Source organism: Ranitomeya variabilis, chromosome 1 (assembly GCF_051348905.1).
Source record: "Ranitomeya variabilis isolate aRanVar5 chromosome 1, aRanVar5.hap1, whole genome shotgun sequence".
In the NCBI taxonomy this organism is placed as follows: domain Eukaryota; kingdom Metazoa; phylum Chordata; class Amphibia; order Anura; family Dendrobatidae; genus Ranitomeya; species Ranitomeya variabilis.
In genome coordinates, this window is record NC_135232.1 from 88,986,639 (window position 1) to 89,010,940 (window position 24,302).

Here is a 24,302-nt window from a genome sequence, read left to right on the forward strand (position 1 = left end):
AGTAGTAGTGTATATGGGGGACACGGAGCTTAGTAGTAGTGTATATGGGGGACATGGAGCTTATTAGTAGTAGTGTATATGGGGGACACGGAGCTTAGTAGTAGTGTATATGAGGGACACGGAGCTTAGTAGTAGTGTATATGAGGGACACGGAGCTTAGTAGTAGTGTATATGAGGGACACGGAGCTTAGTAGTAGTGTATATGAGGGACACGGAGCTTAGTAGTGTATATGGGGGACATGGAGCTTATTAGTAGTGTATATGGGGGACATGGAGCTTAGTAGTAGTGTATATGAGGGACATGGAGCTTAGTAGTAGTGTATATGAGGGACACGGAGCTTAGTAGTAGTGTATATGAGGGACACGGAGCTTAGTAGTAGTGTGTATGAGGGACACGGAGCTTAGTAGTAGTGTATATGAGGGACACGGAGCTTAGTAGTAGTGTATATGAGGGACATGGAGCTTAGTAGTAGTGTATATGAGGGACACGGAGCTTAGTAGTAGTGTATATGAGGGACACGGAGCTTAGTAGTAGTGTATATGAGGGACACGGAGCTTAGTAGAAGCCCCGGTGCACGGTCCGGCCCCTGTGCAGCAAAATCTCAGCGCCTGGAAACTTAAATTGCTGACTACAGTAGAACCACGAAGTGATGATAAAATCATGCTGATGGGTTCTCTTTAACCCCTTTATGACCTGGCAATTTTCCATTTTTTGCACATTTGTTTTTTTTCCTTCCCTTCCAAGAGCCATAACTTTTTTCTATTTTTCCCCTCACTATAGCAGTATGAGGGCTTGTTTTTTTCAGGACGAGTTGCACTTTTGCCCGACACCAATGTATCACCAATGTGAAACTGCAAAGATAATAGAACACTTACAGTGTTCGCTGTATGGTAAAACAGACCTGGCAGTAAGATTTTGCAGGTCGGTACAAGTATGCAGATACCAAGCAAGTCGTTTTTTATTTATTTTTTTTATTTTAGGTGGTTAAAAAATATTGGCTTATGTCGCAATTTTCCAAACCCGTAGCATTTTCATTTTTCGGGATCTGGGGCTGGGTGAGGGCTTATTTTTTTGTCCCTGCGTTTATGTTTTTATTGACACCATTTTGGGGCAGATACAATGATTTGATCGCCTGTTATTGCAGTGCTGTGGCAGCCAAAAAAACGTAATTCTGGCATTTGTATGTGTTTTTTTTAATTTGTTTTATGTGCAATGGGGCAAAAAGAACTTTTTTGTTTTTCCATATTTAAAAAAAAATGCTCACTTTTTTTTTTTTTCTTCTCACTGACTAGTTTCCCTAGGTTTTCCGACCTCTTGTGCTACACATAGCAGGGCTTGAGTGAGTAATGCAGAAATTCCTATGAACACTGGCCACGGGCCAGCGTTTACAGGAAATTTATGACAACCCATCGGCAGCCCACGATCACGTGACTGGCGCCGATGGGCAGGATTAATGAGGGGCTTCTGCCCAGCGCATGTTAAATCCCGATGTCAGTGATTGAGCTCAGGCCGGTTTCACTGTCAAAGTACAGTCTGCCATGTCTGGACCGTCCGGGAGTCTCTTGACTTACTGAATAGTCTTAAGCATATGTAAGGCAAGGTTCTGGTCAGCAGATCCGCGGGTGATCTGGACATATTGGACTGTGCTTATGTACTGATCATGGAGAACCCGTAGCAAATGCACTTGGCTTTGACACCCGCAAAACACACAGATCGCCTTTTGTGTCTGAGATGGGGATCCTGTGATTGTGAGCCCCATTGGGGTCAGGGACTGTACAGGCCCACATACACGTTGATATTAGCTGAATTCGCGGACAGGTTCAGCCCATGGTCTTTGTATAGGGGCACCAGCTCACTGATAGTCGGGGGAGATGTCTATCGGGCATGTCTGATTTCGGACTGCCGATCATATCGCTCTCCCAGGGATAAGGGTTGACATGCAACTTTCTCATAGAGAAGACGGGCACTCTGAACGATGGCTCCTGTGTATGGAGGAGTCGGGAGATGGCTGCCGGCCAATTCATCGTTCGTCCGACAGCCGTTGAATGCATGCAGCCGGCCTCAGCAATGACCACCTGTTTGTACAATACTAACTTGTGTAATTTTAAATATAGGCATTTATTTCTTGGATCAACCTACACATATATTTCGTCTTGCTCCTACGGTAAATGCAGTCGTGTCTTGTAATCCCCTCAGGGGCCCGGACCCCTTCAGTAGAAATGACGGGTATGATCAGAATGTAGAAAGTGGTCACTGTTAACCCTGATTCATGGCAGCTTTTTAATCTGCAGGATCTCCTTGCACAGAGCAGACCACCGCCCGCCTATCTGCCCATGTCCTGTGCATTAATATACAGCTGTCTTTCCATGTGAACAGGTGCTCCAGACCCGACAGCCGGCGCCAGCATAGATGATGAGAATTGCTGGCATCTGGATGAAGAACAGGTCCAGGAACAGGTCAAGCTATTCCTCTCCCAGGGTGGTTACCATGGATCAGGAAAGCAGCTCAACTTGCTTTTTGCCAAGGTATGACTTTATTATATGACGAGGACGCTAAAAGCATAGGGGTATATAAAGTGTGCACGGCTAGTGGGGGCTGTGCCCATCCTTATCCAGCTCCCCTCATGTGAAGTAATCTGTCCCTGGATGGACACAGCTCATGTGAACATTAATATTGAATATTCATTGGGATATTTGGATTTCTGCAGACAATCAGAGATCATAAATTATCCGACACTGACAATCTCCAAAAACAACCCCCCGAAGATTTAGTGCTGGCATGTATCAGACCTGTTTGTATATAGCACAGGACACTTGGCTTATGTGGACACAGATTTTGTTGCTGATCTGGTGGCACCATTACTAAGCACTGTAAAAAGGCAGAAGGCTAGCACTCGATTCTTATGGATATGACGGTGCTAGTGAACGGAGCCGATGGTCCCATAAACAATAGAGTATTTAATCACTGCACTCGTACAAATTGGGGAATTTTGCTTCAAGTGAAAAATTTAATACAGGTGGCAGGTGAACTGACAGGCAAATTAACGTTTCGGCCAGTTAATGGCCTTGATCACAATGCCGCTGCAAAAGATCAAAAAAACTACAATAAATGACAAAATACAGTAGATAATACATCAAATAATATACATATTCACATATATACAGTATCGAAAACATGTCCTGAAAAAGGAAAAAAATTGTTCCAAATATAGGCGCATAGGTGCAGGTTGCCAACAAGGATAGATTTCTTTTATATACATATATGGATGTCTTTATATTCCATATATGTATATAAAAGAAATATATCCTTGTTGGTAACTTGCACCTATATTTGGAACAATTCTTTTCCTTTTTCAGGACGTTTTCGATATTGTATATATGTATATTATTTGATGTATTAGCTACTGTATTTTGTCATTTATTGTAGTTTTTTTGATCGTTTGCAGCGGCATTGTGATCAAGGCCATTGACTGGCCGAAACGTTAATTTGCCTGTCCGTTCACCTGCCACCTGTATTAAATTTTTCACTAGAAGCAAAATTCCTCAATTTGTACGAGTGCAGTGATTAAATACTCTATTACTAAACATTGTGTGGAAAATCCGCAGATGAATTTGGAGGCTGCAGAGATTAGAAATCCACACCATGCTCTTATTTTGTGCCGCTTTCTTTTTATTCTGCATCATGTGAATGGGATTTCGTCCTCCCCATTGTACTGTAAACTGTTGAGGATGTTTGGTGCAAATCCGTGAACATCTAATTCCGTTCCCATTAATGCCGGATTAAAGGAATGTGACTGTAATTTCATCTTCTTTAGATCTATAAATTCCATATTTCCGCTTCCAGGCGCGCACTCTGCTGGTATACATTTGGAGATCCATCAGATATAATACTTGCCCATAAGGGCCATTTGGGAGCTTTTTTTCTTTTCCCCAGCCATTACATTTTGCATTGGTGCCTTGCTTGGAATGTATACTTAGAGGAAACCCCATGTCTCAGGCCTGACCATTCCCATCTGACATCCATTTCTGAGTCACTGCAGAGCGCTGAAGTGCCTTGCAAGGTCGCCCCCTGAAGGCCAGATGTATGTGTGCAGCTCTGTGCATGGGCGGCACAATGTACATAGATGAATGGTGTGCCCTGTACAGGTTGGGCTAATGAACATTCATTTGCTTGCCTGCAAATGAATAGTGATTTTTTTTCTATATATATATTTTATATTATAAAATATATTCATATATAATTTGTATTTATTGTTGATTTGTGTATTTTAGATATTCTTGCTTTTCGCGTGGCTCACTACATATACTTTGTCGTCCTATTTTGTCATATTTTGAACTGATATTTTGTATTTTATACTGTAAATTTAATGCCATTTTTTCTGATTCCACTCATTGTTGGCAGGTACGGGAGATGTTAAAAATGAGGGACTCCAATGGAGCTCGTATGTTGACCTTAATAACGGAGCAGTTCATGGCTGATCCCCGTCTTTCGCTCTGGAGACAACAAGGCACTGCGATGACTGACAAGTACAGGCAGCTCTGGGATGAGCTAGGTATGGATTACCCTTTATTTTAGGATCAGATGGGTATTTGATGAACTTTTCTGTTTGTTCGGTTTTCACAATTGTTCTGGATTCTGTGCGGCCGGGGGCACTGGCCTCTGGATTCTGTGCGGCCGGGGGCACTGGCCTCTGGATTCTGTGCGGCGGGGAGCGCTCTCCTCTGGATTCTGTGCGGCGGGGAGCGCTGGCCTCTGGATTCTGTGCGGCGGGGAGCGCTGGCTTCTGGATTCTGTGCGGCCGGGGGCACTGGCCTCTGGATTCTGTGCGGCGGGGGGCACTGGCTTCTGGATTCTGTGCGGCGGGGGGCGCTGGCCTCTGGATTCTGTGAGGCGGGGGGCGCTGGCCTCTGGATTCTGTGCAGCGGGGAGCGCTGGCTTCTGGATTCTGTGCGGCGGGGAGCGCTGGCTTCTGGATTCTGTGCGGCGGGGAGCGCTGGCTTCTGGATTCTGTGCGGCGGGGAGCGCTGGCTTCTGGATTCTGTGCGGCGGGGAGCGCTGGCTTCTGGATTCTGTGCGGCGGGGAGCGCTGGCTTCTGGATTCTGTGCGGCGGGGAGCGCTGGCCTCTGGATTCTGTGCGGCGGAGAGCGCTGGCTTCTGGATTCTGTGCGGCCGGGGGCACTGGCCTCTGGATTCTGTGCAACGGGGGCCATTGTCCTCTGGATTCTTTGTGGCAAGATGCTCTGGCCTCTGGATATGACACCAATGTGGGTTTTGTGGTCTGAACCAACCATTTTCCCACCTTAATGATCTGGAACTTCATGTTGATATTGTGCAAGTGACTTTTTTTTCTATATATATTTTATATTATAAAGATTTGAATGCATATTTCAGCTCTAGTGATGCCCGCCTCCATGATTTTGTGGGGAGCCTCTACCATCAGTGTGGATGGTATAAAGTAAAGGTCTTGTGCACCTCATTAGCTGTGAAGCTTTTCTCCTGGTCGTCTCTTCCCTTTTATTTATGTGGCATGAACCATGGCTCTGCCATTGTAAGCTCCTTGGCCGCAGCTCGCCTGCTCTCTGTTTGTGTATTTGGCTTGATGTTTAATTCCTGTTTTGTCGCCTTAATCCCTTGTATGTGTTTACTATTCTAATGAACACGTTTGCAGCCAAATTGGCAGTGGTCGGAGTTATTTGGCATACAGTGCAGGAACTGTGTGTTCACTTTTTTTTTCTCCTCCCCTCCCTGTGGTTGGGACAAATGAACCATGGGAATGGCCCGTGGTCCTGGCTCTAAGAGGATCCATGAGCGGCTTTCTGTCACTGTTACCACTGGCGGAGAGGGAACTGGCTGTACTTTGTAGAGGAAGGACTCTGCTGGACTTTTTTTTTTTTTGCCTGTGTTAATAAGTGACAAACCCTTTCCATCTATGCTCTGTACAGACTAACATGTGGACATGGCAATGTGTGATTTATGGAGATAATACTTTAAACTTATTTTTTTAATTATACAAAATTTTAATTATTACAGATCTAAAACTGCCTGTGGAAAAAAATTAGTGCACCCTTGTTCTAATGCCTGGCATTGCTATTTCTCGGGTCTGTCAGCCTTCGTGACATCAACTTAGATCTATTATTACACATTTGATGGCCTTCATCCCTTCGATGCTTTGGCTGATATTTTCAGCCGATGGCTATCTCAGCCGACTACCAGACACAAATTTTGGCAAGCGCTCCTCTGTTCCCTACGAGGAAGCCTTATGTCTGAGAGAATGTGATCGACAATCCGAAATCAGACATGTCCGATCGACCGCTCTCCCGACCATTGGTTGGTCTGCACCACGATACACATTAGGCTGTCTGTATCGGAGGGTTTGACCACATTGGTCTCAGTATGGGGGCCTTACTCATGGGATAGATATTATTATTTATTTATTTATTTATTTTAAGTTGTTGGTTTACCTGGCGAACCTCCCACTTAGGCCATGTTCACATGTTGAGTATTTGGTGAGTTTTTTACCTCAGCATATGTAGGCCAAAACCAGGAGTAGGTGATAAATACAGAAGTGGTGACGTGTTACTATTAGACTTTTCTCCCTGACTGTTCCACTCCAGTATTTGGTCAGTATTTTACATCAGTATTTGTAAGTCAAAATCAGAACGTGGCCTTATATCCCTGTCACAAATACCTCTGTAAATATGAGACTGCCCCTCTCATAGCTCATCTTCATGCGGTCCTATGGTTGTCCCGTGCGGTTCACTCACCTTTGGCTGCAGAAACCACTTTGACTCCAGGATGTCATTTTCAATATGGATTAAATTCTTTTTTTTTTTTTTTTTTTACCCCGTCACTGCATCGGTCTGGTTATGAAATGACATAAAAACCCTCAGATCAAACTGCATATAAAGCTAAAAAGATCATATTTTGATATGTCCATGTGTAAAAAATGGGAAAAAAAACACATTTTCCCTTTCCTTACATTTCTCATGACTGCATTTGTCCACGTGTCTGTATAGCTTTATCTGTCAGTTTAATGCTTAACGGATGCTTTTCTCTTTCCCTAAAATAACTTGCGCTCGTTCTGTGGTAATGTGAGAGGCCTAAACTGTAATTTTGACAGTAATATCTTGGTTAACATGGCCAAAGCTAGAGAAACGACGGGGTGGTGTCTACGCAAGTTACTGCGATCTTAGAGGCCGGAGTTTTTCCTTTTATTTTGTTGTAAACTCTGCAAAATGTATAAACTGTTCTTGTATTATTGCGTGTGCGCTCCGATCTGTGACAGGCTGCTTGGCTTGTCACTATTGTGTGCCGCCCGCGCCGTAGCCAGATGTGGCGGCTTCCTCCAGTATTGTGTACATTGTCGCCTCATGGGATGGAGCACTGCATACATACAATGGTAAATAATTTTTTTTTTTCTTTGCGTCACAGTCCTGTGGGGGATGTTATGTGCAGACATAATAATAATGTGCTCTAAAATGGGGGAGAAGGCACATCTGAGACCACTGCTGTGTAATTCCTCAATGCCCAGCCACCTCCCGGGACAGTTCTCCCATGTTGGGCATCGTGAAGTAACCTGACAATTATGACAGCCACCCTTTACTTTTACATGCACCAGAGGACGACCTTACTGATGTACCTCATGGGAAGGTGAACTAAAGTAGGGTTTGGTTTTTTTGGGACTAAATGTCTCTAGCACTCCATACTTATAATGGTCATTTTGTGATGCAAGCTTCACAGATGTAATGGACGAGGTTACTAGTGGGTAGATACTTTCTCATTGCCCCGGTCCAGCGTCCAGTCACATCTTACATTGCAGCCAGTCTTTCACTTCTGTGCACAGCATCCTGGACGTCTTTGACATCTACTAAGCCCCACAACGTCAACATGGCATGGGGCCCGCAAATATGTCGAAGGGCGTGGGGCCGGCAAGTATGTCGAAGGGCGCAGGGCCGGCAAGTATATCGAAGGGCGCGGGGCCGGCAAGTATGTCAAAGGGCATGGGGCCGGCAAGTATGTCAAGCGGCACAGGGCCTAGTAAAAGCCAGATGCCTCATGTATATCGGGCACAGAAGGGAGCAGTATCTGCCACGGAGGACTGGAGTAAACGCCGGACCATGGCTGTGCACATCAAATTACTAATCTCTAGTGAATGCTAGTGGAAGTAATGCACTGTATTGTATGAGTGACATCATATACCCAGCGATCAGAAGGCATATTATTAGAGTATTTTTTTCCCTTTTGTGGCTGTCAGAACATGTTGGGAGTTGTAGTTTTACAGGATATTTAGGTTGTTGAACCTTTCGCTAGTTTTTTCTTTGCTGGTAATTCTGCACTGGACTTGTGCCAATGTTGCTTAGAGATCATGGAGGAAGAAAACTAATGTTTTGGATAATTTTGGCCAAAAATTTGGAACATGCATTACTGCAAAATATCCAATTTTTGTTTGTTGCTGGTAATCTTTGCTGTCTGCTGTCAGATCCTTCTAATCTTATAGCTACAGATACCGGTATGAGAAACTTGTATTCAGACCCCAGATGGGATATAATTGGCAAAAGTTATAACATGGTAACCTCATATGGGGCTACCAAAATAGCAGAGACCCCAGTCCTAAAACTGCATCACGTCCTCTGGTGCAGTGATCGCTGCTGAACTGGGACTCCGCCTCCAGGACTCTTGCTGAAGATCTACCCAGAGCTCTGGTAATGGCGCTCCTCTCCCGCAGCCGAATCTCGTTTTCTTGTATTATAAAAGCAGAACATCACTTTCCAAGCGACTCGCATCGTACTCCGTTATTATCCCAGCCATATGTCCACAACAGCTATACCGCCAGAAAGTTTTCAGTAAAATGTCCAGAATGTGAAAGTTTTCCTCCTGCTCATTGCGCCTCCGAGGGTGCGGGTGCCAATCACACAGAATGCCACGGTACATCGCTGTACAGGCGGCAGCTTGTGGCAGAGATGTCCAGAATGAGACAGGCCTGTGGAGGTAATCCAGCACATTTGTGACCGGAAACTGCAGCAGAGAGGATATTCGTCTTCTCGATCTGTGCGCTGCCTTCTGTCAAGACTGCAGAAAGGAAGAACAATCAGCAAATGTTGGCTTTTTTTTTTTTCTCTAAATAGGCAAGGAAATTGCAGTTTCATTCCAGCAGAGAAACAATTGCTGTCAGACTATTCATAGATGTTGTCTGTTGTATTTTACATACTTTCCATAAATCTATATTGGAAATTATAGGCTTTTTACAAGGCATGTTGTCATACATTGTGCATAATGTGTAGAAATGTGATATTCACGGTGGGTGAACAGTGTGGAATATAAAATCAATATGCAAGGACCCTTTACTAGTGGCCCTTTAATGGTGTGAATTTTATTTATTTTATTTTATTAATATGTTTATTGTATTTTATTTAAAATTGATTAGTGGGAGTTTTGTACTTCTCAGATTGTCAGACCTGTGTACAACCAGCCCCTCGTCCTCCTCTCCCATGCACATGTATGCAGTTGCCTCTATATGGCTGTCCCGTATCTCCCATACTGATTGCTGTCTGACAGATTTTAGGACTTCCTCTCCTATCCTTGCCCACCAATCTGTCATTCTATCAGGTTGTTAGGGATTACAAATATGCCTGTTTTTCCTCCAATAGCTGCACCACATTAGGTCCTTGGTGGATCTTTGCTGCAATACCCCACACAACCTGTAGACAGGTGTGGTGCTGTTTTTGAAGCATCCATATGTTACTAAATTCGAACAACCTCTTTTTAACCTAACGAGTTGATAATTGTTTGCCCTGTCCGTTGTATGGGAAGGACACGGCTGCTGCCGATACTGCGATTGTCAATCAATGGCTAACTGAGGATAATCTGCAACAACCAATAAGATGGCCATTGTATGTATGGCTGAAGGACCCCACACGTAGAAGGCCATCGTCTGTGTATGCGGGTATCCTGACACCCCTAACCGCAGATGTCGGAGGCATACAGGGTCAGACATAGTTGATTTTCAAGTGTTTATCAGCGGCGGACTACCCTCTCCCCATTTTGTGCATCTGTAGGTGGCGTCCAGCTGACCACCATCTAAGGTTTCATTAGAAACCACTGAATAAAATGACAGATATAGTGGATAATTATTCTATGCATCTATGGTATATAGATATATTATATAGATATATTATCACTAAGAGGAAACCATAAGGCTCCCCGCAGTATAATACAAGCCTTTCTTTTTCTTTTCTTTATGTTTCCTTTTAATCTTGGTTATTAAAAAAGAAGTGACTTGTGCCCTTGTGTGGGTCTGTGCTCACATCGGAGCTCCACCAGATGCCAGACGTTGAGAAGAGGGCTGACTCTTGTCAGCAATTGGGATCTGCAAGTTAATTGGTGTTTTCTGCTCGCTCCTGGCTGTGAAATGAAATTGGAAGCCCTTTAGCAAGATGGAGAACGTAGGACCTGAATACAAATGTCACAAGTCACCAGTGGGGATCACTGCGAGACAATGGCATGCTCACTCAAACACTGGGCCATTACCAATCATTTAAATATGAGGATTATATTGAAACTAAAAGCCCCATTCGAATCTCTGCTGCAATTTAGATGTCTCCTTTAGACAAAGATAAGTGACAAATTAAATGAAAAAAATACCCACCCTTTTTTTCTAACCTGTAATGCAAAACAATCTCTGTATCCTTCTCATGTGCCACCACTGAGTCATTATACTTGTCAACTGGAACGCAGTCTGTAATTGGTGCGGCTATCGGAGGACGCTGATTCATCTGATGGTTTAATAAAGCGGAGACTGAAACAATAAAGCCACAAAGTTTAATTGAAAATTAATTTGGAGAACAGAGTTTTCAGGCCTGACGTCAGTAAGTGTTTCTCAACATGGAGACTTGGCCAATCTACATCTACCCTGAATGATCTGTGGAGTCCTGGTCTGCGACATCCTGGTGGTCTGCGGAGTCCTGATCTGCAGAGTCCTGATCTGCGGAGTCCTGATCTGCGGAGTCCTGATCTGCGGAGTCCTGATCTGCGGAGTCCTGATCTGCGGAGTCCTGATCTGCGGAGTCCTGATCTGCGGAGTCCTTGCCTTGTGGCCCTTCTCTATTGATGTCCACGGCCGATGTGCTTGTTTTGCTCCTATTGGACCTTCACCCACCCCTCCAATCACTGGTCAATAACGGAATAATAGCTGCTGTTTCTTCAGTTGGTAAGAAACATGCGGACCTGGGACTCGAGCAGTTGGAAATTTTCTTTTTTGTTTTAAGGCTTTGCAAAAAAATTTTTTTCTTTTCCAGTGTGATTTTTGATTAGGCAGTTGAAAAAAGATTGTTCTCCGTGAGAGAAACAAAATAATCTTTTAGTTATGATACCTTTTTAACCCCTTAAGGACCACTGAGACGCATTAAACCAGCAACCGTTAAGGAGCCTTATTCCCTCATTGCCGTTTTAAAACTGCGATCGGGAATAAGGTTATAGCACCCCCCCGCGTTAGAAAATCTCTGGGGTTTCAGCTCCCGGGAGTAGCAGAAACCCTAGAGAACTCAACCAGGGCCCGTTTTTATGGTCTCCGATCATGCAAAAAGTGTGCCAGCTATTAAAAATCATTTCTCTCTCTTCTTTCAATGATATACATGTCAGAGGAGAGATAAATGAGGTCCCCTAGTCCTCCCGGCCCTCTTCCCCCTCTTCCTGAAAGAAAAATGGCAGCCGGCAACAGCAGGGATTTTTCCTATTAGTTCATTTTTGTCACAGTAATAGACCCTATCTGAGTGATAAAAAAAACAATAATTAGTATGTCATTTCCACTGTGTCATTCCTTTAGTCAGATTACTTTTTTTATTTTTATTTCTTTCATTCTTTGCTGTTGGGGTTGGACAAGGGCTTCTTTCAAAAGTAAAAGAAAATGATATGACAACTAGTGTTAAACTCAAGTGTTGGCTACTCGAGTTTGCATCAGGGTCACTCTAGCAATCGCGATTCTTGATGCATACCAGAGTAGCCAACACTTGTGCTCAACACTAATGACGACATATTCAATATGATAACATTAGGTTATCAATTTCTGTGTAGTACCCTTGGGTTAAAATCCTCACTATACCCCTGGATAAAATCCTTGAGGGGTGTAGTTTCCAAAACAAGGTCACTTGTGGGGTTTTTTCACTGTTTGGCACATCATGGGGCTGGCTCTCCAAATGCAACATGGCGTTCGCTAGCAATCCCAGCCATTTTTGCGTTCAAAAAGTCAAACGGTGCTGCTTCCCTTACGAGCCTTGCCGTGCACCCACAGTAGTTTTCCCCCACATATTGGATAACTGTGTACTCAGGAGAAATTGCACAACACATTTTCAGGTCCATTTTCTCTTGTTACGCTTGTGAATGTAAAAAATTTGTGGCTAAATTTTTGTTAAAAAAAATAATTAAATAATCATTTTTTTTTTCCTTCCACATTCCAATACTTCCTGTGAAGTTACAAAGCAAGCTTTCCAGACTTCTCCGGTCTCTTCACCAAGAAACAAATGTATGCACAAAAAAGAGCAGTGATGTGAAGTAATAAATAGACACTTAAAACAAAAAATTCTGAGCTCAGAGAGTGAATCCTTCATTAGCTTAGATAAGTGGTGTGGAAGATTTATTGTCCCAGTATCCATGTAAGATCAGAGCACCAAACTGGAAGAGGAACATGTGAATGTCCCAGGAATCTTCTAGTCCTGTGCACTGCGGATCTGTATCCGGTCTGTGGTCTTCACACAACTGCAGATTTTGCAACTCTTCACGTTGCAAGGATTAGTTCCTCTTGGTGTATCAAAGGGTACTGAGCTTCTGGTCACAATACTTCTTTAATTTGGAGGATGTCTGTAGCATAGCATGGGAGGGTCTTTCAATATTATTTGTTGCCGGTCATGAGGAAGTTTTTGGGCAGCTCTTCTGTTCTGAGCATTTAAACCAAGGCTACTGCCCCACCTCCATTGATGATCAGATCAATAGAGCCACAAGAATCCCTAGAAGACAACTACTTCAATATGGAGAAAAACAATAAAAAAAAATCATGTACCTCTGGTGATGACCTACAGCTTGCAGTGCTTTCTTTCCCCTCTTGCCTTTTCCCCTTCCCCCTACAAGAGAATAAATGAGGAGTATAAATTGTATTTACAAAATCCCTTTAACTCTACAAATATTAAATACATTACTTGAAAAATTTAGCATATCAAGAAAAGCAATAACAAAAATATAATATTTTGCAAGTGATATATGGCTGCATATAAAGATTAACAAATTTAGATAACAATGGGAGAGTCCAGGCTTTATTAGGTTCTAATAATAAGGCGACAGTTCACACTAAGCAATCAGTAGAAGCTTTGCTGTTCACTCATGGAAGATGAGCATAAAACGGAGGCCTTGTCAAGGAAATAGTCCAAATCCTGGCTGTGAATTCACACATTATGCCATTCCTCGGCCCATCATTTCATGTCGGCATGAGTAAACCACCGCATAATCACACCGAGGCCTTTCGTCCAGACTTTCTGTGAAACTTGAGAAAGTCTGGATGGGCGAAAAGCCTCTTTGCGGCACCATTATGCTGTGGTTTACACCTGCCGTCTTCTGCCAATGAGATGCAGTGACCACCATTGTCAGAGGACCTCTGAGTAGTGTTCACCTTTCCAGCATGGCCCTTCTCTGAAACTTTCTCCAGACCTTCACATTTGTCAGACTGCACTGCTCAGCCTCCTCTTATCTTGTGAATTCACAACCAGGATTTTGATTTCCTTGATAGGACCTCTGTTTTCTGCTTCTTTTCCCTGTGTGGATTGTATGTAAACAGGATTCATCATTCCACTGAGTGCATAGTGTGAATATCGCCTTCTTATTCTCTAATGAAGACCGGGACTCTCCCACTGTTGTTCATTCATGTATTCAAGTGCCCCCATTGTATCTCCATGCTTGTTGATTGAGTGAGTGACTATGGCTCCATGACAAACGCTCTTTTACCTTCCAGGGTTGTTTAAACTTTTCAATGCTGATCCAGAGTTTCCTGCAGTCCCCCCATAATTTTATTAAACCACATTCCCCCCTAGGCCTGCACACAGATTGCATGATTAAATTGTTGCATTGGTGATTATTTCAACTCTTAGGCTATGTTCACACTTTGCGGTTTTTGCTGCGGATCCGCAGCGGATTTGCAGCTGCGGATCCGCAGCAGTTTTCCATGCAGGGTACAGTACAATGTTACCCTATGGAAAACAAAAACCGCTGTGCCCACTTTGCGTTTTTCCGCTTGAAAATCCGCGCTGATTTTCTGCGGAAAAAAAGAAGTAGCATGTCAATTCTTTCTGCGGAATCCGCAGCGGTTTTCCACCTGCACCAATAGGAAAGTGCAGTTGGAAACCCGCAGTGGAATCCGCAGTAGAAACCGCACAAAAAAACGCAGGGAAAACCACCGCCGTTTTGCACTGCGGGTTTTACAAATCCGCAGCTGAAAAATCCGCAGCAAAAAAAGCACAGTGTGAACAAGCCCTAAGGCTACGTTCACATTTGCGTTGTGCGCCGCAGCGTCGGCGCCGCAGCGCACAACGCAAACAAAAACGCGGCAAAACGCACGCTAAAACGCTGCGTTTGGCGCCGCATGCGTCGTTTTTGCCCGCAAGTTGGACGCAAAAAAAATGCAACTTGAAGCGTTTCTTGCGTCCAACGCTTGCGGCCATGCGGCGCAAAACGCAGCACAACGCATGTCCATGCGCCCCCATGTTAAGTATAGGGGCGCATGACGCATGCGGCGCCGCTGCGGCGCCCGACGCTGCGGCGCTGACCGCAAATGTGAACGTAGCCTTAGAGTGTTAAACATTAAAGTCTGCTAATTTTGTAACTCTTTATATGCCGCTGTTTAGGACTTGCAAAATACAATGTTCTTGCTACCGTATTTTTGTTTTCTCATTGGCCAGTGCCCAGCTCGTGTGCATACGAACAAATTCAAAATGAATTGCATTAAAAAAAAAATACATGATCAATTTTTCCAGTAATGTGTTTAATATTTGGAGAGTTTAGGGGATTTTTAAATAATAAAATTTATACTCATTATCCTTTTGTATTTGTTGTTGTTCTTGTTAGTTCTGATCTGTTTGGGTTTCCTTTTTGTACTAAGTATTAGAAAAGCACCCAAATAATTCACTATTTTAGATCATTTGGAGCATTGAAATTTTCTTAGGTGTGGCCGTACCTCTGTATATTTTTTTCTTCTGTTTTTTTTCCCTGCCTAAACCTATTCCTTTGATATTCTGTTGTGCGTAGTGCCTCATAGTGCACCGTACCTTCACCGATCCTAATTATTCCTTGATTTTTTTTGTTTTGTTTGTTTTTTTATGTATGCTGTGATCATTGAAATAGAAACTTGTTCCGAGCATGGATGCTTCCATGACAGATCATGCTGCCTTATTCAAATACAAATTTCAATATTTCTAAGGCCACATTCACATTTTCAGTATTTTAAAATCTGTATATTTCACCCACTCCTGGTTTTAGCTTACAAATACAGAAGTGGCTCACGAGTTTCTATTATACTTTTCCTGCGATTTTTCTTCCACTCTTGATTTTGGCCTTTCAAATGCTGATGTAAAAGACTGACCAAATGCTCAACGTGTGAATGTAGCCTAAAACAAATTGGCTGCTCGTCTTGGTTGGGTGTTCATGTATTTTTCAATGGGGAAAGAGGAGAAACAGGCTCTGATCTCCTCTGGGAGGGGAAAAAAAAAGTTGAAATTGTAAGTGCGTGATGATTCTCTCCCACGCCATGTGTCAGTTTGGCCGTCCAGTCCCACTGAAATCGGTGGTTCGGCTTTAAAGTTCTCCCATGTACAATAGTCTAACGTCAGCTGACTGTCTTGTGTGAGGGCCCCTACATAACATTGTCAGGGGAAATGAAGATCCGGCATGTCCTGTTTTGGACTACAGATTCTTTTGTTCTCAGAGACTGGTGGCGGGGTTCGGCTTTAAAGTTCTCAGAGATAAGCAGCCGCCAGAGATGCAAAGTGAGTGCCTCGGTGTTTTGGAGAGACCGGCGAGAGTTTGTCCTACAACTACGCTTTGGTTGTTTTTTGTAGGAGTCACCAGAGTTCTTTTTTTAGTCCCTTAAATGTATGTATTTAGCTTTTTTAGTTTCGATTTACTGTCCAAAATGGGCGCTGAGGGGTCAAGACTCTTTTCCTGAGCTTCAGTACTGTTTCCTGTTCTCCCATCCCCCTATGCTGTCTTCAGGATAACGCCGGCTCCCCCCTTGCCATCAAAAATCTATTGCATTAATCAGCCAGCCAGTGCGAAATGCATGGGGAGTGATTATACTATCATGCACAATACAATCAGCATGAAGCACTTGTCAAGACCAATACATCAAAGTTTAATTCAGTAATAGAATGAATTAGAGCAAAATGAAACATTCTGTTCTTCCAAGAAATGCGGCCTCCAGACCTGGTTGTTTCTGCGGCCGGCATTCAGGAGCACTGAGGCCTTTAGCCAGTGTCAGTATAAAGCAAGGGTAACCACTGTGACTAGAGAAGGCGATTTGCTTGTGTTTGAGTATTTTCGGGTTTCTGTAATTTACGGTTATGCTTGGCTGCAGGAATCTATTTAGCCGGATAGGTCTGTTGTGGTCATCTTTTTCTGTAATGGAAAGGGTAGACGTGACTGGAGATGGAGCTACCCTGGGTCTGACTCCTAATCACTATCGGTCCTGATGTAAAATCCACTTTGTGTGATTGGTTACCAAATGCCGTCAGCACACCAGGGGTCAAAAGAGCACTTTCCTGATTTATCGCTGCTACAGAGCTTTAATACAGATGAACTCCCCCACCCTACTACTGGAAAAAGCCAATACCCCAGTCCTTCGAGATTGGACACGGTTACTGGCTGTAACAAAGTGTGTAAATTACGTCAGGTCATGTGGGATTGTGCACCTGACTTATAGCTATGGTTTATGTATGGCTCCTTCCTGAGTGTTATATTACTGAAATTGAGGTTTGGCGTATTCTAGGCCTCTGAATCTGAAGGATTCCCTCAAATTTTTCCTAAGTCTGATGTCTTCATTTTGTTGTTTTTGTTTGTAGGGCGTACTTTTCATTTTTGTTCATGTACGGCTCTATTCACAACTGATTTTAAGCATCCATCAGAAGGATATATTAGGAGTGTTTATCGACTTAAGCCTTTGTCTGCCTCCGAAGAGGCTCTTATGGCAACTCTCTGCACAAGAAAGTATGGTATATGTCTTTTCTATGCAGTGGGGAACAGAGTATGCCAATGCATAATGACTCTGTGTGTACCACAACCACCCCTCCCCCCGAAAGCACAGAGGATTATACATTTTGGTGGGTGAGCATGCTCCTCACTAGGAAGTCTGTGCAAAATGGCGGTCCATACCTAGTACAGGCGCTCGGCGCACCCAAGGCAAGGGACGACCATTTCAGTGCACCTCTGACCTACTTGTTCTCCATTCATCTCTGCCCTTGTCTATTTCCTACAAAGCCACAGCTGTCAATCAAGGCGGAGATGGATATAACCTAAGTAGGTGGATGAGCATAATCCTCAAAAATAAATTAATACATTTGAAGACAGGACTTCATTTTTAACTGGAAAAACATCCTCATGTATCTTGTCCAAACAATTTGTGAAGGCCTCCCTAGATACACCGATCTCCTCCAATCCTATGTGATTCCGAGTAGTACCTCGGCGCTACATATAATGCATCCGACATTAATTTGGAGAGATGCATAACCTGCCTGTAACTAGCGGGGTATGATGACGTAGAGAGGCTATTGGCACTCATTTACTTCTATACAACTGCAGTAATGGTTGGAATGATCATGTGTACACAACTGCATGATCGATTGTTCCCCAGATTGGTGGGGGAACAGCCCTGTTCACGCAGTGCAATGCGCTGCCCATGATATTTTTTGTTTTTGCATAAAAGTTGCAACGGACAAATGATCGTTTTGTCATTTGATCACCAGACATGTTTACAAGAGGCCATAATCGGTAATGAATGTACCATGTAAGTTGGCATTAAGGTCATATTCCATCCATGTACATCATTATGGATTATGTTGGTGCTACGTAAAGCAAAAAATTACACTTCTCCTATTTCAAGATTGCAAATTCCAGCTCTTTACTTTTGATAAAATCTCACCTGTCCTGTCTTTTCCACGCTCACAAAACTGCGTCTTTAAGATTTGCAATGTCTAAAGATTTTTATGGCGACGTGTCCTTTCATTTATTCCTACTTATCGAATCCTCCAAACCAATATATAGAAGGATTTTTGGCTTTAGGAAGGACGGCCGCTGACTTGATTCGCTCACCAGCTTTGAATAAAATCTTGCTATTTTTATCTGTTGTCTCTTGGATTTGGGTTCCCTAGCATTGTAAGTGCCTATTAAAACGTAATTGGGGGAATATGTGATTGGCAGTGGCATATCCACCACATATGTTTTGAGAGTCAGTGTAGGGTAAAGTCTTTTATTAGATGCTTTCCCGGGAGACTTGAATGATGAGCTGGATACAGCCGAACAGAAGGAGCGCATGTGGCGAAGGAATGTGACTGCCATCAAATCCTCCTCATATCGACCATTTCTCTTATCTTGAATTTTTTTTTTTTTTTGTAGTCTTGCGTGACTTCTTTGGTGAAGAGTTATCATTTTCATCATCCACAGCTTCCCACTCTATTGGATGCCTTGAAATCCTTAAAGGCCCACCTTCAATCTTTTCTGTAACAAAGAAGCTTGTGTGAAGGCTCTCGGATGGATTCCTGCATGATCTATGGGAATTGTTATCATTTCTGCTGTAAGAACGCCTACGTGCAGTGGTGTTGAAATGGTTAATGGGGCTAATATCTTAGCAAGTAGTCCACAAATGTATTTATTTTATTACCCTGCCTTGCATAGCGTCAATGTATCCCTTTTATATAACGCTGTACAGACATTGTCATCCCTGTCCCCACTGGGACTTACAATCTCAATTGCGATCTTACATTAGTATGTCTTTGGAGTGTTGGAGGAAACCCACACAAACACGGGGAGAACATACATGGCGGATTTTGTTTTCGGTGGGATTTGAGCTAAGTGCTAACCACTGATCCACCGTGCTGCCGCACCAGAGACTACTAACGTGGGCTTCCGCATCCCTATACATGGTGGCCACCTTTACATTTGCGCTTTGTGGCTTGCCTTCTAGAAACATGGTGGGGTTTATGAAGCTTTTCTGATTCCTACTTGGACGATTTTGTACTTGGTAATTCGGCAACTGACTTAAAATTGTTCCATTCATATAAGATGGTAATCAGATGACTTGGGTTATAGATTGGCATCCCTGCACCACTCCTCTGGATCCATGCTTTTTCTTGGTGGTGACCTTCTACCCAGTCGCTTGCGTCAATTGCAAAACATTTGTACACCAAAGCCTGGAATCTACCTCTATCATTACTTTTATTGCATCATCTTTTAAAAAGTGACAGACATGGCTAAGGTTTTAGCCACAAATTGCCTTTTTCAAGCGCAAAATGGGTTGAAAAAAGGCCACTTGTGGCCATCTTTGTCACTTTTTAAAAGACGATGCAATAAAAGGGATGTTGGAGGAATATACGGTACCTTGGGATTCCATTTTCTTTAATGAAAGCCTGAGGAAATGGACAAACCTTATTAGTCATCTAGCCTTTATGTATTATTTGAAGAATCACTTGAGACAACAGGTGATACCATCAGGTCTGTCAGGCTGTTTTTTTGTTTGTTTTTTTTTTCCTTCTTCCCCCATCTCTCTTCGATTGGTTGTCCAGTTGTCCAAATTTTTGCCTTTTGCCACAAGCCCAATTTGTTTGTCTTTCTTCTCTGCCAAGTTAATATATGTTGATCATTGGATCATTTATCCAAGTTCTCACACGTCTGATCGATGGGCCATGTTCTTGGGTGTGTGACCAGCTTTAGGCCACGTACACACATTCTGGTTTTGGCTGACAAATACAGTAGCGGTGACGTGTTTCTATTATACGTTTCCTCTGATTGTTCCACTCCTAATTTTTGGCTTACAAATACTGATGTAAAATACTGACCCTGGCCTTAGTGATACATACTTGGTTGTCATATAGTTTACTTTAATCAGAATTTACTAATATCTTGCATCCTTTTGTGTTTTCTGGCGATCTCTTCCAAGGCCTACAGTGATGTATCTTCATCATGGCGTTGTTTTGGTTTTTTTTTTACCATTTCTAGTTGTCGTGATCAAGGTCAAAGGGAAATGCTTAATAAAATTACCATAGATAGTTCAATCATGGCTGATTCCTTATCCGAATCTACAGTGGATGGCAATCTTCTTTCACCCATCCCCCTTTTCTCTATTTACTTGTCCAATCCTTCAAAGTGTGATTCCAGGCATGACCTCTGGAGGTAATTGCATGAGGTTTTCACGGTGCACCGCATCCGCGTAGACAGGCCTTAAATTCAACCTTACGCTTTTTCGGCCTGCCTCCTTGTGAAGGCACTCATGGGGTTAAACGTTGCTCTTGGCGTTTCCCCCACACCCCCCCCCCTCTTGCTTCCATTATTTTTGTTCCCTGTCTGCAGGCTGCACGCTGGCCAGAATATAAGGAGGGCCGCTATGTCCTTGCTCAGATTGCCTCGTTCGGCACTTTCTCGCAGATTCTGACTGCTCCAGCAGATTGTTCAAGTGACTGAGCAAATGTCCTCAAGTGTGTAAAAACGCATCCTTTAATGAGCAAATGAAGTGTGGCTGAATAGCACTTTCAGACGTTCTTCACGCCGCTGTCAGAGTTCACGTCGGTGAAGAGACAACTGATTAAAAAATCTCTCCATGTGAAAATTGGCTTGTTTCAGACCTTGATGCATTCAGACGAACCTGTTATGCAGTGTCAGGGATGCAGATTGTGAGCTGACGCTATGTGTGAAATGTCAGCACAAATTAGATTTTTCTTGCAGATCTTCAAAGGGGAAAAAAAAGATAATGTTAAACAAATTTCTCGGTTAACCTAATTACGGAAATAATGACAATGAAAAGAAGTCTGGTCCCATTAAAACGCCGCCGAAGTCCTGATGGGCGTCTGACTTGGGCTCTGTAAATGAGACACTGAATAATAATTTGTCTTTTGTTTGCTTCAGGTATGTCTGCATTAATTTATTCACACGCAGGCTCCTTCCTCCTTGGCAAGCGACGTTTGACAGGTCCCTGGAATTTATTTGTATGGCTGCACGTACAACGTGTCTTAATATTGTTTTGGGAGCTGAGTATCTGTTCTCCTTGAAGAGGCCAAGCTATATATAGTGACTTTTTTCAAGTTATGGAGGAAAAATATGCAATATATAGCATACCAGCCAAGCTAGAAACCCATGAGTTTTGGGGGGTTTTGTCCCTCATCAGTACAAAATAGATTTTGACTTGATATTGGTTGACTGAATGAGATGCTTAGGGGGTTCTCCATGAAGAGACCTCTCATTCAGCCAACCAGTGTCTTCCTCTGTACTGATGAGGGGGAAAAAAAACTCACAACAGTGCTTTAAATATCTCATACCAGCCAAACCAGAGACAAATCTGTCAAAGCTCAAGGGAAAAAATGTAAAGTAACTCTTACGAGCCAAACCAGACACTCGTTTGTAGACATGACTGTTGCAAGGTTTTTGCCCCTCATTAGTACAGAGCAAGGTGGTACTAGCTGGTTGAATGAGATGGTCTCTGTGAATGAGATCCCAGGCCTAAGCAATGCGTAGGCATCTCATTCAGCCAGCCAGTACCCCCCCGTTATGTACTGATGAAGGGCAAAACCCCAGAAATGGCAGTCTACAGATAGGTTTCTGGTTTGGCTGTTGTGAGTTACTTTTAAGATAATGATGTAAAACTGATATATTATGATTTGATTTTCACCCTTATTGGCTTTTTGTGGTAGGCATTTCTCATTGTACTTGGTTACCTTGTGCATTCTAGTAGAAGTGAATTTTTAGGCAACTTTGTAAACTAGGGCATATGCAACTCACAAGTTGTCTCCTCTAAGACCGGAATTGCAAAGCTATCTGTGTGGGCACGGGCCTTCAATTAAACGACCACCAATTAATCCAGGTACATAGTTTGGCGGGTCAGCGCTCCCCTGTACTTTCTATGTGGTGCATTGATCCCCTGCTTCGGTGATAGATTCCAGATCGTCTGTTTTATTTTTTCAGAGAGGGGCATTCTACCAAGCACACGTTATCCCCAATGTCACAGACTGTAGAGCAGAATAGCGCAGGGGCGCACACATCATTGGGGCAACCTGTGCGGCTGCTCAGGGGCCCAAGAGGTAAAGGGGCCCATTTCCACCTGTAACGTTAGTGAGATTGTAGATTATGATGAGCTGTTGGGCTACAAATGGCCCATATCCTGTACTTACACATGAGCCCTCTCCTGACCTGTGTCCGCCAGTGGAATGGCGCATGCTCTGACTTATAGCTGTGGTCTTGCTACTTTGGGCAATGGGACTGCCATCGATATAGCGTTCATCATTTATCTGGTGGCTATTACAAATGCTTCTCTCTGCAATACCCCTGTAGAAGCTCTCCTAATGGCTGCCACCACAGGGTTCGCTAGGGAGGAATACATACAAGCCTACCCACAGGCTGCTTCCCCTCTCTACATGGATCTTTACCCTTTCCACACGGATTTTCATTCATGGTCATGGGCTTGAATTTTTGGTATGATAGGGGTGTTTCATGGGATTGAGGTTTATTTCATTGGGCTTTCATACATTCCTTGCAGTCCTTCCTCTCCCTTTCCCTTTCAGGCCACGTGTGTTTACCACATAATAGCTATCTCTTGAGTCATATTTCTGACTCTATCTACAGGCACGTGTTTCCTTTAGGGCCCCTTTGTACTGTATCTCCCTGACCATGATTTATATATTGTTGCGGTCATTCTATATAGGAATTATGCACCTCATGTTGGTAGTCATGGTATTGCAACATTGATACCACTTTGTTCAGTGGTCATTATTTCTATATTTTGACTGTGTGGTTAGATTTTGTGGATTGTCTTATGGGGAGAAGCATGCCTTTTGTGGGATGTCATTTTCCCTATCATAGGATTTGACTATTATTCCAGCATAGGCATGTTATTGCATTGTATGCAATTTTAAATGTTTTTAAATGTTTTGTGTCATCGTTCCTTGCATGTACACATATACATTTTTTGAGGTCTTTTGCCAATAATAAATATATATTCTCATTATTTATCATTGTTTGGAGGTGTTCCTTTATATATGGGCATGATCTTTTTGTCTTGCTGTCTTTTTCATGTTTTGTTACAAACCCATGGTGAACCCTCCTCCCCTTGATACATTTTGTGGTGCCCTCCACCCATTTACTTGTTTGGAGGAATACATACAAGGCGCCTCATTTATTAGTAGTCTGTTGCCAAGAGCAAGCAGTCATATGTATTGCTTTTATTTCTTACTGCTCTGCTAAAATGAAAGCACCATTGTGATTGGTTGCTACAATTAACCACTTCTTTTTAGACAGTTTTTATTTATTTTGAGCTGTAACACTACAGTATGTGGCTGATTTATCATCCGCACACTCAGGCTGTGAGCACACAGCACTTTTTTATCCACATCTGTGGGGGTTTTGTCTATAAAATGTACCCCTTATCTAACCCTATAAATCTGTACTGTACAACAAGCACCATTCAAAATATGTAGAAGCTCCTGACATATATGGAGACCGTGATTTGATGCCATTTTAATGGCATGCTTTATACTTGTAGGGGATGTCCAAGTAAAATATTAATACTTAGGGTACGTTCCCATGGTCAGTAAATGCTGCGGGTTGGACACTGCGTACATCCACAGCATCCAACCCACAGCGTCCAGATGTTACAGTATAGTGGATAGGATTTCAAGAAACACCATCTCCACTATGCGTGCTCAGATGCCCGCGGCTCACCTATGGAGACGGACATGTGGCACATCTCTCCAGACCACAGCATGTCAATTTATCTTGTGGAGACGCGAGTCTCCGCAAGATAAATATCTCCCGTCCAATGTATAGGACGTGGTGATTCCGCACGGTTCAATGAACACATGCAGATTCACCTGCGTGCAAAAGCCGGCTGCGCTGTGGACGGAGCGGACATGTGCTGTGTCCAAAGCGCTGCCGATTACTGACCGTGTGCACCAACCCTTTTACTCATCTCTGGTCTTGGCCCTTGCTCTCCCAGGGAACACGTAACATAATGTCACACAATCCCTGTGGTCATTCCGCGCTGGCTTTACATTCCTCTCCTAAGGACACACTTGA

The 24,302-nt window shown here is 43.3% G+C and overlaps 1 protein-coding gene across 1 annotated transcript in view; it reads left to right on the forward strand.

The window, feature by feature from the left end:
• ZSWIM6 (zinc finger SWIM-type containing 6) overlaps window positions 1-24,302 on the forward strand; it is a 112,518-nt gene that overhangs the window by 71,850 nt on the left and 16,366 nt on the right. Inside the window, exons 3-4 of the mRNA XM_077285943.1 lie at window positions 2,378-2,526; window positions 4,403-4,553. Of these exons, the coding sequence (XP_077142058.1) occupies window positions 2,378-2,526; window positions 4,403-4,553 (300 nt within the window). The remainder of the gene's footprint in view (window positions 1-2,377; window positions 2,527-4,402; window positions 4,554-24,302) is intronic.